General features: G+C 40.3%; 1 protein-coding gene across 2 annotated transcripts; it reads right to left on the reverse strand.

Moving 5' to 3' along the window:
* Window positions 1-555: 555 nt before the first annotated feature.
* P2RY1 (purinergic receptor P2Y1) lies at window positions 556-6,371 on the reverse strand. Of its 2 annotated transcripts, none has more exons than XM_082394432.1 (2): window positions 5,066-6,371; window positions 556-2,690 (listed from the first exon to the last, which is right to left on the reverse strand). In XM_082394432.1, exon 1 carries the CDS (start codon window positions 6,223-6,225, stop codon window positions 5,104-5,106), a length of 1,122 nt encoding a protein of 373 aa, XP_082250558.1. In that variant the 5' UTR covers window positions 6,226-6,371; the 3' UTR covers window positions 556-2,690; window positions 5,066-5,103. The 2 variants fall into 2 exon arrangements, with proteins under 2 accessions (XP_082250558.1, XP_082250557.1); XM_082394431.1 differs by having other exon boundaries at window positions 556-2,914.
* Between the last annotated feature and the right edge of the window lie 10,280 nt (window positions 6,372-16,651).

Raw genomic sequence — 16,651 nt, forward strand, 5'->3', positions numbered from 1 at the left:
GCTTTAAGCATGTGTCCATTCCATGTACAGCTTTTCACTGCATAGTAACATATATATGTGTGCATGTGTGTGTGTGTGTGTGTGTGTGTATCAATATATAATCTTGAGAGAAGTAGGCAATGTAGGCTAGTAGATAAACAGAAACCACAAAGGATTATTAGAATGACTACCTCCATGGATTAAAAAATTAGAGGCATTACATTACATTAGATTACAGCTAACATTTTAAACACAGAACACTAGTATGAGAAATATGTATTAAGATTGTGTTCCATATTTTCCTCAAAGAATTAAATCAAGTTCCTATTAATATTTAAATATCAAATAATGATGATCTTATCTGTTACCTTGCACCAGGATTCTTCCTTTGACACTTCACTTCCTACAATCCAGGCTACATGTTAAGAGATGCCTGCGCTGATTCAATATATCCTAGTATTAGTAGGATACTAGTAAATAGTATTGCCAATATTTGCCAGCCAGTATAATGGTACATGTCAAAATTTGGGGAAATTTGTAAGTATTAGTACTATAATAACATAGAAGCCATCAGACCACATTTCATAGTTTTATTGAGACTTTTTCAGTTTTAACTGTCTATGGTAGGTACAATTCTAATGACCATGATTATATCAAAGCTCTGCTGTTATTACCAACAGCAGATATGAAGTTGGCTGCCATGCCATGGACACACACACACACACACACACACACACACACACACACACACACATTCCAAGCTGTACACTCCTGCATGCAAACTTATAGAAAATGTACATTCCTTTTAAAACACAATTATGCACAATTAGTCTGGAATCTGTTAAGCTACCATTGATTTAGATAAACCTGAGAAAGCTCAAAATGTCAAGTAACACTGTTTCCATACTGCTCATTCAATGGCACTATTAATCACAAAGAAATCTAGTTCAATTTTCTATATTAAAATTACAGAGATTATAAAAATAAACATTTTGGCAAAAGCACTAACACATACTAGAATTCAAATTCACAATTTTTGATATGTAACATATATTCCCCTTCATATTAATTTGCAGTGATGTGTATAATACAATGTACAACAGAACTAAAAAACTGTAACAGGATTCAGCAGCCAAATAATATACAGTTATTACTGTAAAACTTGGAATTAAAGTTATCAAATGAACAAAGAAAACAATAAAATTACTAGCAGTGTTGAATTTCTGGTAGTGTGTTACTTAGAAACTCCATCTCAAAGAAATTAAGATTATACTATTTCACCTTGAGAAGAAACACAAAATAAAAATTGAAGCGGAACTGAGCACAGTAACTGATTACACCAGCTGCCTCTTTCTCTCCCCATCTCCCTAAAGTATTTCCTCAAACTCTAATGTTGTATCTGTAATGCCCATCTCACCAGACTTCTAAAACATAAGAGATCTCCTCTGAATTTAGGACAAGTCTTTTGCATTTGGAAATGGGAAGCTCTGACTGTATTTGGGGACACAATTCCAAATGTATGAAAAAGACAATATAAAGTTTTCTACAATAGTATATAAAATGTAGACAATACAGACCCAGTCTGGCTAAGATATTTTGTATTTACTATCGACTGACACCAAACTGTGTCTATGTAGAAAGAACCCTAAATAAAAAAATAAACGTGCAAAAGCATTTGTAGAGAAAATGAATCACTTGTATCACAAAACAGATTTTCATATTTTAGATAAAAGAAATCTGAAGACTTAAACATTTCAAGATACTGATATTTGGAAAGCATCATAATATACAGTAACTCTCATTTTTTATGCATCATATATTACGTAAAATACACCAGTGTGACATATTAATATTATACATTGTAATAAATATAATTTACCTCAGTATGGTGGAACTTTCAAGAAAGTTCTTCAATCTGTACAATGGAAGGGCTGTGAGCTTCATCAATAAATACTATTATGATAGTTACAATTTGACCAGCAAAGTTAAAGCTTCACTACATCTCTAACTAGTTACACGTCTTTATTGTCACTAGTCCAATTCCAGCTGCTACAAGCTGCTACATGCTGTAAGCACTGACATCTCTTGTATCCAAAGGCAGTATAGTGCACTGCCCTGAGGAGACTGAGAAAACCTACAGGTCATATCCGTATCACAGTCGGTGAACTTTGTATGAATTTTCAGTCAAGGACTGGGATTGAACAGTCCTGGAAAATACAGTAGCAGACTTCATGCACCTCTGGCTTTACCACATCCCCTAAGGCCCCAACAGATGGATGTCATCCAACCCTTTTAATCCACGGAGAGTGGTCTTGACAGGGTCAAGAGTTCCACAGCTGGCCAAGTGGCAGTGTCGCCATTTTAACTCCAAATCCTACTCTCATGCTGTATCTCTTCTTGGTCTGTGTTTTTAGCATTTCAGTGCAAACACACATGGATGTTCAAAGAGTCAAAGATGCCAACTGATGAGCCATAAAACGCCTTGAGCTTGGCATTCAAACAGTTTTGTAGTGTGAAATTTAGTTAACTGATAAGTTCTGTAGTTTTGACTCTTTTATCAAAATGCCAGTAGATTTCTGCCTTTACTCTTAAAATACCTACTCTTATCATATATCAAGAATCAGATCTTCAGCCCAATAGATCACCGCTTTATCTTGACCCTCTGTATGTTTTCATCATTAGCAGACTCGGTCCCAGAGACCAGTTTGTGCCTGGAAGGGGTTGGAGAGATCATTCTTGTCACTATCAGGCAGGCATCTGCATGTCATCATTGTCTACCACGTGATGTATGAAGCTAAAGAAGAAACACTCTGGAAAAAGCATGCCAGGAAGTAAAAGGGCGTTTCTAGTCACTGTTACTATCCAGAGAAGAAAGTTCTCTGGGAGCTGAAACAATGTACTTAACACATACTGTAAACCAGGCTGGGCATCAGACCTAAAAGGAAGAACACTAAAGTAAACGGTGAGGGAATATTATAGAAATGTGTACCATTAGCCTTTGAGTTTAAGGATGATACGGGCTTTGACATTTCCATTTTGGCCAATTTAGTGATATTTATATTAATTTAGTGATATTAATTGACTGGGGTAACACACTCATGACATATCTTAGTCTTTTTCTTTTAGGATTCCACAACAGACAACACTGCAGGGCCCTAACCAAATGAGAGCCTAGCTAACCCTTCTCTTTTCTCAAAATGAGGAGGTGTAGGTAGGACATCTAGAAGGTTTCTTCTTGATTTGGTTTCTATAATTCTGTGCTTTAAGACTGAACATGTGAAAAAGCAGCACTCTTTAGGATGGCTAAACACAGCTTTTCTTCATTGATCTTAGTGGCTGGAGCAAATCTAGGAAGAAACTTTAGGGCTCACAGATCTGTAGTCCACTGAGGCCCTGCAAGAACTGAAGCCCAGCTCTGACTTCCCTGTCACCAGGTCCCACAGGGCGCTAAGGTTCTCACCTTGAGACACAGCCCCAAACTGCTCTACATATAAAGTGCTTTCAAACAAGTTACCCCACCATCAGTTGCAGACTCTGATATTGGCTTTGTTGGGGGTACCTTCACAATTAAAAATTCCTTTGACACTGGATTTATTTAGTTGGTGTTGTAAATTGTCACCTCACCTCATTATTCGGCATTATATCGAATTTGACCATTTCAAAGGCTAGAAATGCAGCATTTCAATATTCACTGAAAATCGTTATTAAAGTTATTGAAGTATTTTACAGATTTGTCATTACTGCCTGGCAGAGGGAAAATATAAAAGAAAACACTGTCTGGTGGTCTTCTCTTAAACTATTTCTAGTCTGATTAGTAGTTTCTATACCTTACTTTTTTAGTGCTATGGTACTTCAAGTACTTAAATTTAATTCTTCATATTTCCCTTTCCCATATGTTTGGAGTTTTTTCCTTCAAATATGAGGATGTAAGATCCAGTGAAGCATTATAGCATTTCATTCTACCAACACAACCCATACAAATTCTGCCTTCTTCTTTGTATATTGCATTTAATGTTTTCCAGCATTTGGAAGGAGCAAAAACAACACAAAACAAAAAAAGGGCCTTTACACCATAATTAATTTAAACTAAAGTCCTTATTCTAAAAATGTCTTCTCCCCACTCCCAGTTGCCTCATACATTCGAGAATACGTTTGCAGGCTATGCATTACGGATGACTGTCAGCAACTCTCCCGCCTGCCCAACATCCCTCAACTTGCTAACAGTTACTCAGCTTTGGTCTGTAATTTATCTGTGATTTTTAAAACTGTTTTTACAGATGGAAGTGAGCATTTGTACTGGAACACAAACACTCCTAGGGCACTGCACAGCAGTGGTGCAAGTAAATGCTCTTTGTCACAGGAAGTCTAACAGAGTTCATGGTGTTTACAAGGAAAGTACATGCACTTTGATTATTTTGAAGGCATTTTACCTGTAAGATAATATATACAGGATTCCACCCCCAAACATTTAGCACCCAACACAGAGTGAGCCGTCTTCTAGAAATAACTGGGAGATAATCACTTTTTAGGCTTGTAAATTCATTGACTTGACTTTTCTATTTAATTCTCCAAAGTAATTCAGCCAGCCATCACCTATGCTTACAGGACCAAGAGACACCCAGCTGCAATCTGTTCATCTGCTACTGAATGAACCGAGTTCAGTATTTTGCTGTACTACAGTAATTTGAGAATGTGAAGTTTCAATTTGTTCCTACCTCAGATTATTAAAAACAATAAGACTAGATGAATCACAAACTCAAGTTTCAGGTGGTCAGTTTTCTTGGAGAAGTTATTTATATCCAAATAGCTCCAGTACTCATGTAAACTTTAAACAGAAGAGCTTGCAAATTCTAAAGGCAGAAGAGAAAGTAAATATTTAAGTAGGATAGTATTATTTTATGTTACATACTTCTGGTGAGAAAGAAGGAAGTCCTTGAAAGCAAACCCAAACAAGCTAAGTGTGGGTGTAGGCATTTCCACTTCTCTTTTTTTTTTTTAAACTTACTGCTTTTTTGGTTTGAATCTTCTGTAATCTTACTAGAAACTTAAAGGGGAAAAAAGCACTTGGCTCTATTAAGCATCCTACCATGTTACAAAAGTGGGTGTTTGGGAATTCTTGCGTCTTCACAAGCTTGTATCTCCATTCTGCTTGAACTCGGATAAAATATTGAGAGTCATGTCTTCACTCTTGGACTGCAAATTTGCCTCACTTCTTCTGGAAGCTTTCCTGGTGGCTCGGGAGAGTCTCCTTCTGAAAGTATCTCCTGCCAAGAAATAGAGAATGGGGTCCACACAACTGTTGAGACTTGCTAGACCTCTTGTCACCTGATAAGTAGCATAAACCCTGTCATTGAAAGCACACATTTCTGGGGTCTGAAAATCCAGCCGGGCCCTCAAATTCATTGTTTTCATCACGTGGAAAGGGATGTAAGACACGGCAAAAACAGTCAGTACAATAATCACCAGGTAAATGGATTTCCTCCTCAGAGGCGAATTGTCCAGGTCTTTGTAAATCAAAGCTCTCACAATTAATCCGTAACAGCCCAAAATCAGCACCAAAGGAACACAGAACATGGCCACGGTCGTGCACATGCTGTAGATGAAATAACTTCGCAGGTACTCGTCTGAGGTGGTGTCATAGCAGGTGATGGTTTTGTTTTTCCGGATCCCGGTGCCGGAATAGAAGAGGATGGGCGAGATCCCCACCACCACGATGAGCCACACGAGCACGCTGATACAGACTGCGTTCTTCTTCTTCAGCCTGCCCAGGGACTTGAGCGGGTACACCACACCGCTGTACCGGTGCGCGCTGATGCAGGTCAGGAACAAGATGCTGCCATAGAGGTTCACATGGAAGATGAACCTCTGCAGCTTGCACATGGCATCCCCGAAGATCCAGTCGGTCTTATTGAAGTAGTAGAAGATGAGCGCCGGCAGAGTCAGCACGTACAAGAAGTCCGCCAAGGCCAAGTTGAACATGTACACGGAGATGCCGCTCCACGGCTTCATGTGGAAGACGAACATCCAGATGGCCACGCTGTTGCCCAGGAAGCCGACAATGAACACCAAGATGTAGACAGCTGGCAGGTAGTAGAACTGGAAGCCTGTCTTGGTCAGCGCGCATTTGAACGGAGAGGCGACGGCGGCGGTGGAGGCCACTGTGCTGTTCCCCCAGGGCAAGCCCGGGCCGGCCAGGAAGGCAGCGTCCGTCCCATTGGGGACCGCCGGCCACAGCACCTCGGTCATTCTCTCCTCCCCGACTTAGGCGGCGGCTCCGAGGGGCAAGCGGCGGCAAGAGGGCGGCGGCGAGGGGCGCAGCGAGCATCGGAAAGGCGGGCGAGCAGACGGGAGGGGGCGCCGGGGATCTCTGCGGGATGGGGCAAGCAGGGGCTCGCCCGCGCCGGCTCCGGCCCCGCGGTCGCCGCGGGCCATGAAATCTGCCCCGGGCCGCGACCGAACCGAACTGGCCGGAGGACCAGCAACTTCCCGGTGAGGCTGGCAGCGCCGAGGTTACACAACAGGGCGCGAGGGACACCGCCGCCGACAACTTTCTGACTGCGCTTTCCCGAGGGACCGCGGGTTAGCGCCGGAGAGCGCGCCGGGGGCTCAGTGAGGTCGAGCCAAACTCGCTGCTCTGCGCTCCGAGGTGGGGAGGGCGCGCCCCAACCGCCTTCCCCCAAAGATCAACTTCGTTTGGGCATCTTCCTGCTCCCTACCTTGCAAGCCAGCAGCTCGGCTCTAGGGCCCGCGCCGCTGCCTCCGCGCCCCCCCGGCGCTCAGCCTCTGGGGGCCATCGGAGCGCGCGTGGTCGCAGACTCGTGCGCTTCTGGATCGCGTCCGGCTCGCCGTCTGTGTGAGCTCGCAGGCTCTTCTAGAGACCTGCTCGAGTGCAGGCGGCGGGAGGGCGAGCCGGGCTCCCCGCGAGGATGGGCGGAGTTTGGGCGCCCGGGCGAGTCCGCGCTCCGCCGGCAGGCGAGGGGCGTGCCTCCGCGAAGTTCGCCCGGGGCCGGAGGCGTCTTCTGGGAAAGCCGGTCTTCACCAGAGTCGGCGGTCAGGGCGCGCTCGGTCAGGGGCAGGGTTAGGGCTGGCTGCTGGAGAGCGATTGGCCCGAGAGCGCTCCTTGGCTCTTCCGCCAGCTATCTCGGCAGAGTGATGTTGCTGACACACAGGAAACCCCTCTGACCGCTCCGAGCCTTCTGCCTACAACCCTGGAGCGGACCGGAATGAGACTCAAGCCTCTGGGGCACTCAAGAACCACGCCAGGTGTTTGCACGTTCCAAGCAGCCTGTAGTCCCCAACCGGGAAAGCCCTGGCGTGGCAGCGCTCCGCGCTTCACCGACACCGGATTCCTGGCACTTGCAGGAACCTGCTGCTCCCAGAAAGCTTTCAGAGGAGGGAGGGTGGAGAGGGAAATGGGGAGAGTCTCCTTCTGTCCTTCTAGTCTGCCTTTCCCCTTTTATTTCAATATGGTTTCTCTTAACCAAATGCTAATAAACCGACGTCAGCTGGTAACATCAACGTGAAAATTTCTAAAAGGGCTTTGTAAAAGTATTAGTAGTTGATATTTGACGTTGCTTCAGCACAATTTGTTACCTACCACTTACAGACAACGCAGGGTCCCCAAATCCTCCTGTCCAGTACATTTAATTAAATATCAAAGGCTGCAATAAAAAAAATAAATAAAAGCATATTGTTCAGGAAATAACGTGAATATTAAATATAAATTTATATAGATAGATGTAAAGACAATTTCAACTCCAAAGTGATTAAGGTGTGGTTTGGGGGTTTTATTACCAATCCTATTTCTTTAGGTTAAAGTGATTAGTCACAAATATCTCTGGTAAGTACCCTAACAATACTGGTTGAGGCTTCCTTGAATACTACATTTATTCAAACAGTCGTTTTCATGGCTTGAATGTATCAAATTTTAGAGCAATGCACTTCAAAATTGTAGTTGAGTAAGTTTGACTGGAAAATGAATTATCAGCTATTGAGGGACATATTTAAATGGGCCCACACAGGGATGGAATCTAGCAATCTTGACAATTTATTAATTAACATATGCTTTATGTGAAATATTCACAAAGGCTTTTCTCTTTGAAGAAAAAAAATCCCAAAAGAAAATATCTGTAAAATATATGCCATAAAGATTTCTTTCTGGTCCCAGATGTTACATGATAATGTTCTCTTAAAAAATGCTTAAAGGAAAACCTGGAGCTCCTGGCTTTGATACCACAAAGGAAAATTCCCCGCAAGGACCAGACAGTCCTTTCCAGGGACACATGTAGAAAGGACCATATCCAAACACACGGCATTGTGAGCACACTGGCATTTTGAGTTGTGGTCAATAAAACAGCGTGAAAATAAATGATAAAACTAGAGTAAATAACTCAGGGGCATGAATGTTGTTTTGAAAACAAGTCTGAATTGAAATGAATGCTACAGGCCTCTGTTTTCTCAACTATAAAATAAGGGAGTTGCATTTGATTTTTTTTCCCATCCATGTATGATTCTATAATTCCAAGTCTTAACATGAAACATTTTCATATTCTTTGATTAGGATGGTACTGACTGGGATTATTTTCTATTAAGAGAGAGAGGGAAGTGGAAGAAAACATTGACTTCCACTGGTACTCAATAGGTCCTAACTCCTCACTCTTTTGCATTTTTCATTTGCAACATAAGCAATATGTAACTTCATTCAGAAGTCTGTTGCAAATGCATTAACCCATAATGTGAGTGTTTGGAAATGTACACTTAGTCTAAATACCATTAAGTACTTTCAGAAACTTCACACTTTATTAGGCATTTGGAGAAGATAGTTGTCCTAAGTGGACCACAGACTTTTTAAAATGAGATAAAAAAGGTTGATTTTGTAAACACTGCTTTTACCTGCCACATATTTCAGATTTGAAATATGTTTAAGTTATATTTTAAATCAAAACTGTGCTTTTGAGAAATAATTTATGTATTCAGTTATTGTTTGTTGACTATGTTAACTTTCTATTTGTAATACATTGGACTAGATTTAATAAAGGAAAAAATAAAATACCATCTAAAACCCAATAACATGTAAGTATTTATTGATGCTTAAATACCAAATATAAATGCCTTAAAATTATGAAAAGAATATGGTTCATATCTTTAAGTGACTTACCGCAAACATTTTGTATTAATTTGTTTATTTGATTAATGATGTAAATGTCTGACTTTAAGAGATTAACAATTTAGTTGGAAATGCAAAGAACTTACAGGGTTAACCATGATAATAACATATAACAATAGCAATAATAATAAGCCTTTCCTATATACTCAGCACTATGCACAGTGCTGAGTCCTTTAATCCTTAAAATATCCTATGGCCCTGTGCTCTGCAACAAGAGAGGCCGCGATAGTGAGAGGCCCGCGCACCGCGATGAAGAGTGGCCCCCGCTTGCCGCAACTAGAGAAAGCCCTCGCACAGAAGCGAAGACCCAACACAGCCATAAATAAATAAATAAATAAATAATTTTAAAAAATATCCTATGGTAATCGACAGTCATATCCCTATTTTATAAGTGGTGAAACGAAGGCACGGAGAGGTTAGGTAACTCATTCAGAGTCATACAGTAGAAACTGGGATTTAAACTGAAGCCATCTATCCCTAAAGGCCATACATTTAACCACTATTCTATGATAAAATACACACTAGTACAGGGCAGTGATAGGAAAATTAACCATTAGTGGCCACTACTAAAAAAGATTGAGTATAGAAAGTGTTATTCCCAGAAGCCTTCTATCAAGAGAGAAAATTTTGAGCCAGGTCTTGAAGGTACTGATAGAGTATTTCAGAAGCTTCCCAAATGTTCTGCTCTCCTTAGGCTTTTTAAAAAATAGCCAACAATTTATATATAATTTGAGAAGTGACAGACAATTCTAGGAAAGTCAAACCTGTTCAGTTTCAGACTCATAAACAAAAAGGCTGCCCTTCTTGTTACAAAGTTTCTAATAACCATCTTTACAAAGGTTCTTCTTTCCCTTTTTTTAAAGTCACAGAAAATCCAACAATCATTGAGGATGGAAAGATTATTGAAAAAATTTGAATCGAGGTCTACAAGCATAAAAAGAAAAAAACTTCTGATAAACCTAAAATGTAAAGGGTGGCAGAGAGAAGGGAGAGCTAATGGGTAGGCCAACTCGGGATTTTGCAGGTAAGAGAGGATGAGACTGCTTTGGGAGACAAGGGAATCCTTTGAGAGATCCCTCCAAGAATAATAACTAAAGTATGATAACTTCTGAGATATACCTTAAGAAAGTGAGGAGACTCTTCTATTCTCCAAGAAGAATATAGGAGAAAGAAAGAAGACAGAAGCCCAAGGAATTCACAGCTGGTATCCTCCAGTGAGTTAGAGGTGAGAGGGCTAAGGTGGGGCAGGAGTGGAAAAAGCACACAGAGAAAGGATAAAAGATGGTCCTGTGCTGTGGAGGGCCCAGCTGCTCCTATAAATGATTCACTTGTCATGGATCCAATCAGTAGGGTTCCTGAAATTTATTTCATTAAGAATCACATCAGGACTATAGGACACAGAATAGGAGACAGCTTGGTTGCTCCAGGGTTGGAATGAATAAGAGAGGAGAGTAAGGGACCAGGGAGGCTGAGGAAAGAGGGAGGGGAAGGGAAAGGGAGGAAGGAGAGGGAGGTGCAAGAGGGGAACTGTGTAGGGGAGAAGAGAAAGCAAGGTGCTTGCACAGAACTGATAGGGAACTTTGGAAATCTCACAGAGCATTGCTTTCCAATTATTTAGGTTTGAATCTGGGTAGCTGTGGGGGGAGGGGTCTGGGAGGTGGTGAGATGACACAGGCTGAGGGGCCCCGTGGTTAGAATAATGTGCCGTTTGAGTATCTGCCCCTTGGCAGATGACATTGAGCTTGGTTTTCTTTTCTTTCTTTTTGTTTCAGTTCAATGAAGTTTCTTTTTTTTTTTTTTTTTGGAAGTATAATCGATTTACAATGTTGTATTAGTTTCAGGTATCCAGAAAAATGATTCATATATATATGAATATATATATGTATATATAGGCTAGGTTTTCCATCTGCGTGCTATCACTTACAAGGACCGGTAAAATCCCAGCCCACCTAAATCTTTTCATCCTTCACAAAATTTCTTGCTCCCAGGAGTTAAGAATATTCAAGGAAACTGCTTCCCTATAGTGCCCTTTTTAGTATTTACTTTCCTTCTTCCCATCCACATGAAGCCCTAGTCCCTAGTCTTGGTCACTTTGGAATATTTTTAAAAGAATTTATGTTAAATCTAGAATAAAAATGCCAGTCCTGGCTTGTCGTCTTTCTCTAATCATTTTTATCTGATAAATATTCCCTTTGCTCTCTTTGTATCTGACCTCTCTGGTTTCACAAAGGCATGTCTCACAACATTTACTGATAATAGATTGGAAATGCTATATTACATGCCAGTTTTTCTACAATTTTCTTTTTTTATTTTAAATTAGTTAATTTATTTATTTTTGGCTGCGTTGGGTCTTCATTGCTGCACGCGGGCTTTCTCTAGTTGTGGCGAGCGGGGGCTACTCTTCGTTGCAGTGTGCGGGCTTCTCATTGCGGTGGCTTCTCTAGTTGCGGAGCACGGGCTCTAGGCACGCGGGCTTCAGTAGTTGTGGCACGTGGGCTCAGTAGTTGTGGCTCGAGGGCTCTAGAGCACAGGCTCAGTAGCTGTGGCGCATGGGCTTAGTTGCTCTGTGGCATGTGGGATCTTCCCGGACCAGGGCTCAAACCTGTGTCCCCTGCATTGGCAGGTGGATTCCTAACCACTGCACCACCAGGGAGGTCCCTACAATTTCGTTATACACTTAGCTTTTTCAGGAGATAGGAAATAAGTGTTTGTAAAGCCTGTGGGTGCAGAAATATCTTTAAAGCCAGTTACCCATATCCAAGTTCTTACACCATACTCATGGACCCATGGAGGGTTTCCATGGTAGCACAAAGGGTAAAAATATGACATAATTTGAGTGTTATTTGTCATCATTATTATATCCACCATAAATAAATTGTTGATTTCTGATACATCCATGTTTTGAGTACATAAGCTAAATCCCAAATAGGTAAATGAAAACCATGTGTGAAAATAAAGAAACACCTGTTTTCCTCATGTGAAGTCACAGATTCCATCAGCTCACTCCTGGGATGTTGATCTCAATTATGTCCTGAGAGTTTCACATTTTTCTTTTTCTTTTCTTTTTTAAACTTAAACATTTTTTAAATTGAAGTATAGTTGATTTACAACATTGTGTTAATTTCTGCTGTACGGCAAAGTGATTCAGATATATATATATTCTTTGTTTCATATTTTTTCCATTACAATTTATCATAGGATACTGAACATAGTTCTCTGTGCTATTTAGTGCTGTACACATTTTTCAAGATTTAACTTAATAGCAGTTGTTGTCATTCAAACTTCAGATTTTGGAATTTGGCTTTCTGAAAATTTGATAAGTTTTCACCAGTGGCACTCAAAGTGTGAAGCAATTTTAAGCAGATGAGCGTTGTGTCCATTTTTATAATTTTTTAATTTAGATTCTTGTAGAAAAGCTGGCAGGATGGGCTTATCCAAGAGGGTCTTCTTACAACAAACACAAGATTGGATACTCTGCTGGAAAGATACCTGGGTAGCCAAAGAAAGCATCTAATATGTCAACATACTAAAGTGAAATAGACCCATGTTTTGTCTATAAAAACAATAAAATGGAATAAAATATAATTCAATATAGAAACAGTTATTTATAGTTGACAGAGAACTCAAATAGTCTAGATTATGCTTCAAGTGGAGAAATAATCAGTTACTCCTTGAGAAATTCTTACATTTTCAATGATAGGGTTTAGCAGAACCTCAACATTAGTTCTGATTTTCATCTTTCAACTTCAGTTCTAGACACCTGATATTGCAGCTAAATATTTATCTTAGAGACTGTATCATAGTTATAATAACCATGTAAGTAAAATACTATCTTAGCTCACCAGCAACGTCTGCTTTGAGTCTCTTAGCACAGTTTCTCAAACTTGACTGTGCATACAGATCACTTGGGGGATCTTGCTAAAATGCAGTTGTAGGTATGGGGTGGAGCCCAAGACTTTGCATTTGCAACAAGTTCTGTTTGATGTCCAAGCTCCTCATCCAACCACTACACTCTGAGTAGCAAGATTTTACATGATCCTGCCTGACATTGCTTTACTATGCCAATTTAAAAATGCTGTAGCTCCTCCTATCCAGTGACTAAAACACGTTAAGGGTTTAGCAATCTTGAACTGTGGTATGCATGTGCCACGTGCTATTTGGAATGCTTTTTATGTATTAGATCATAGCACGTGGTTTTGGAGAAGAGGACAGAACTGGGTTCAAAGGTCAGTTAGGGCCACTTAATAGCTGTGCAACTAGACACGTGGCTAAACCTGTGTCGTGTCAATGTTCTTATCAAATAACTCCTATATCACAAGATAGCTGTAAGAATGTGATTGTGTGAGTAAAGTGTTTAGGACTGTGCCTGGTACATAGTAAGTGCATAATAAATACTAGCTATTATTATCATTATTATTTATAATACTATCATTTTTACCTTAATGGATATAACTTGATAAGTGGGCATTTGGATGTAAGAAACCAAATTCATCAAAACCGGCTTGAACAAATAAAGTGACTTTATTGGAAGGGTACAGGAGTTTGGGCTTTAGAAGAAAGAAGGTATAGGAACTTGAAAATCATGTATTTTACCTATTCTCTCTATTTCTTTAAAGACATGGGGTCTCTGTTCTCTGCCTTTCTCTATTCAACCACTGATTTTCTTTCCCTCCCTCCTTCTTTTTCTTCCTTTCTTCTTCCTCTTCTCCTCTTCCCTCTCTCTGCAAAACAGTTTTCTCTTCCTACATGGATATGACTCAACGTGGCAACTCAAAGCCTAGCATTATTTCCAATAATAAATTCCTAAGGAAAGATTCTGGACTGACATGGTCAAATTCACTTAGGCCTGGAGGTGAAGGGGATGAGCCAGGCGATCAGAGCCTTCCTCCAGGGCTGAGTGACAGACTCCAAGAAAAAGAAAAGTATAGCCTGCCTGTCTTAGGAGGACATATGGGGGTAGGGAGTGACATTGTTATCACCTCTGGTATAGAAGGCAGTACAACCATGAATGTGATTGATGGGTGGGGAGGAAGAGGAAAACAAGGGTTTCAGGAATACAGTTGTGACAGGCAAACTCCAAAGCTTCAAGGAGGCTAGAGGATTGTGCCTGGGACCACTCAGAGCCTGGTGGAGAAAACAGTGCTCCAAGATTGGTGAGAACAGGCCCTGAGAACCTACTGCTTTGGCAGGGAAGTTGCTGAGAGTTAGCTCCCAATGGGAGCAGCCAAGTGGAGATCTACAGAGCACTGGAAAAACTGAGCAGAATGAATGAATTAAGGAGGCAGAAGGCAGAAAAATCCTGTTGTCTTACCTCTTTTGTCTTTGCTAAGGACGTATAGAAGAAAGGATGAAAAAAAAAGAAGGAAAAAAGAATCTTTGCATTCCTGCCAGGAAGATGAAAAGTCTTCCTTCAATCAAAGATAAATAATGAGGTTCTGCTTCCATGATGGAAACCAGCCCCAAGGTATGATAATTTCTCCTGGGACCTTCATTATTAATTCAGTTGGGAGGAAACCAAGGGACATACTTACAGTAATTTGAGTCTTTGGAAATAAGGAGTTTGACATGAGCTTCGGAGCAGCAGAGAAACTGAATTTGATTTAGAGAATGAGTGCCTCAGAAGAAAGGGGAAAGCAAGTCTGGAAAAACTTTATGGTGATTGCCTGAACCCTTCATAGCTGAAAGCTCTGTTCATTCTCCTTGGGCATGAAATTTTGGCTGTAGTATACATTATAATTTGCTTTAGCAAGATAGCATGAGAGATAAGATTAGATTTCATCTCCAATGAAGGTGGCAGACTGGTAAGGGTTTGGATTGAAAGTGTATGTGTAAAGGACAGGTGTGGCAAGGGGAAGATGCGTTGGACTACCAACCTAATACTTTTCATTCAGAAACAGGCAAAGATTACTACCCGCATGGGGATCCTCAGGAATTGGCCAAAGATAGACTTTACAAAGTCATGAAATGAGTGTTAGGTAGGTAAGGAAAAGTGGTTTAGCAATGGAGGATAAGGTTGATTTCCTTAATTACAAAAAAAGGGAGGGGAGAAGCAAAAATTTGTAAATAGTTGTTCTGGGGAAGAAGGTCAACTTTATAGCATTCACCCCAAAGCATGCTGTATGTTATAATAAAATATATTTTATATGCTATATTATAATCAATGAAAGGGTTATTCCTGCTCAGAATAACTGCAGGAAAAAGTTGTGGAGGTCTAAGAGAAGGAAATGACGTGGGACAAGCTTTTCAAGAGCAGAAGGGGAAATAAAGCAGTTCTACTCTGGCCGTGGAAGGAAAAAGGCAGAGGGAAACCGATATAGTAGGTACGATGAACAAGAGCTAGGTCTGTTAATCAGCTGGGCTATGAGGAAAGAGACAAAATCTCCTTACCTCTGAAAAGACCATTTTGATTAGAAGTCCTTAGAAGTAATATATGAGGAAGGGAAGGGAACCCACTGCTTTTTTCTCATGGAGTAAAAGACTGAAGAAAATGAATATAACATCTCGAAGATGTAAATATACAGTATTAAATATATTAAGTATAAAAAGATTATATGAGGAAATTGGAATATGAGGAACATGGTATATGGTGATATATGAGGAAATATAGGAGGAAATACAGTGTAAATTTTCAGGCAGTGAGGAGAGCCAGAAGAAGAAGAAGGGGAAGGAGAAGAAGAAATCAGTCAATGATAAAAGAAACGTTGGTCATCAAAGAAACCTTTAAGGATTGATAAACTTCCTATAACTCTGGATAAAGCAGAACTTAAAGTTACAATATGTAATAAAAAGAAGTCAGGCCTCAGAAGATTGATTATATAGCACTCTGAAATGAAAAGCATATATGTCTGAACATATAAACACACACACACACGTGTGTGTGTGTGTGTGTATTAGAGAAAGGAACAAGATTGAAAATGAAGGAGGGAGGACTTGTGGCTCTTCAGTTAGGGAAATTGAAGAAGGATTATCCATTATCATGTGGATAATCTAAAATGTGATTGAAAAAAATGTGGCTAATGCCATGGTGACAGCACTGAAGAAAGAAATAAGTTAATTATTACCAGACTTCAACATTCCAGAAGTGAATGACCTGATGGCTTTTTTAGAGAGGAAACTCTTTCTAGGTTAATGACCTCAGCTGAATTCCTTCTGTAGACTGCTTGACTGACTTGTCTCCTATATTGTTGGTTTATGGGAGGCTATTAGAATAACAAGTATGATGAAATAAAGAGACCCACCGATCATTTTTAAAATGTATTTAATTTCTAATAAAAATTACTCAACTAATTACCCAAGAACAGGATTATTGTGGGAAGAAAAGTTACTGCAGATAAGTCTCACACACACACACACACACACTCAGAAAAAACAGAGGCAAAATTCTATACCTTGGGACAACTAATATTAACATTTACTCATCCAAAGATTTTTCCTTTCAAATATAGTCATGTGAATATATATTTATATGTATATTTTAAATTAGGGTACTATATAGTTGTATCCTGC

This window comes from Balaenoptera borealis (genome assembly GCF_965194805.1).
Source record: "Balaenoptera borealis genome assembly, chromosome: 5".
In the NCBI taxonomy this organism is placed as follows: domain Eukaryota; kingdom Metazoa; phylum Chordata; class Mammalia; order Artiodactyla; family Balaenopteridae; genus Balaenoptera; species Balaenoptera borealis.

What these genes read in the sequence shown, in the direction of transcription:
- P2RY1 (XM_082394432.1), bottom strand. Translation starts at nt 6,225, where the DNA reads ATGACCGAGGTGCTGTGGCCGGCGGTCCCCAATGGGACGGACGCTGCC.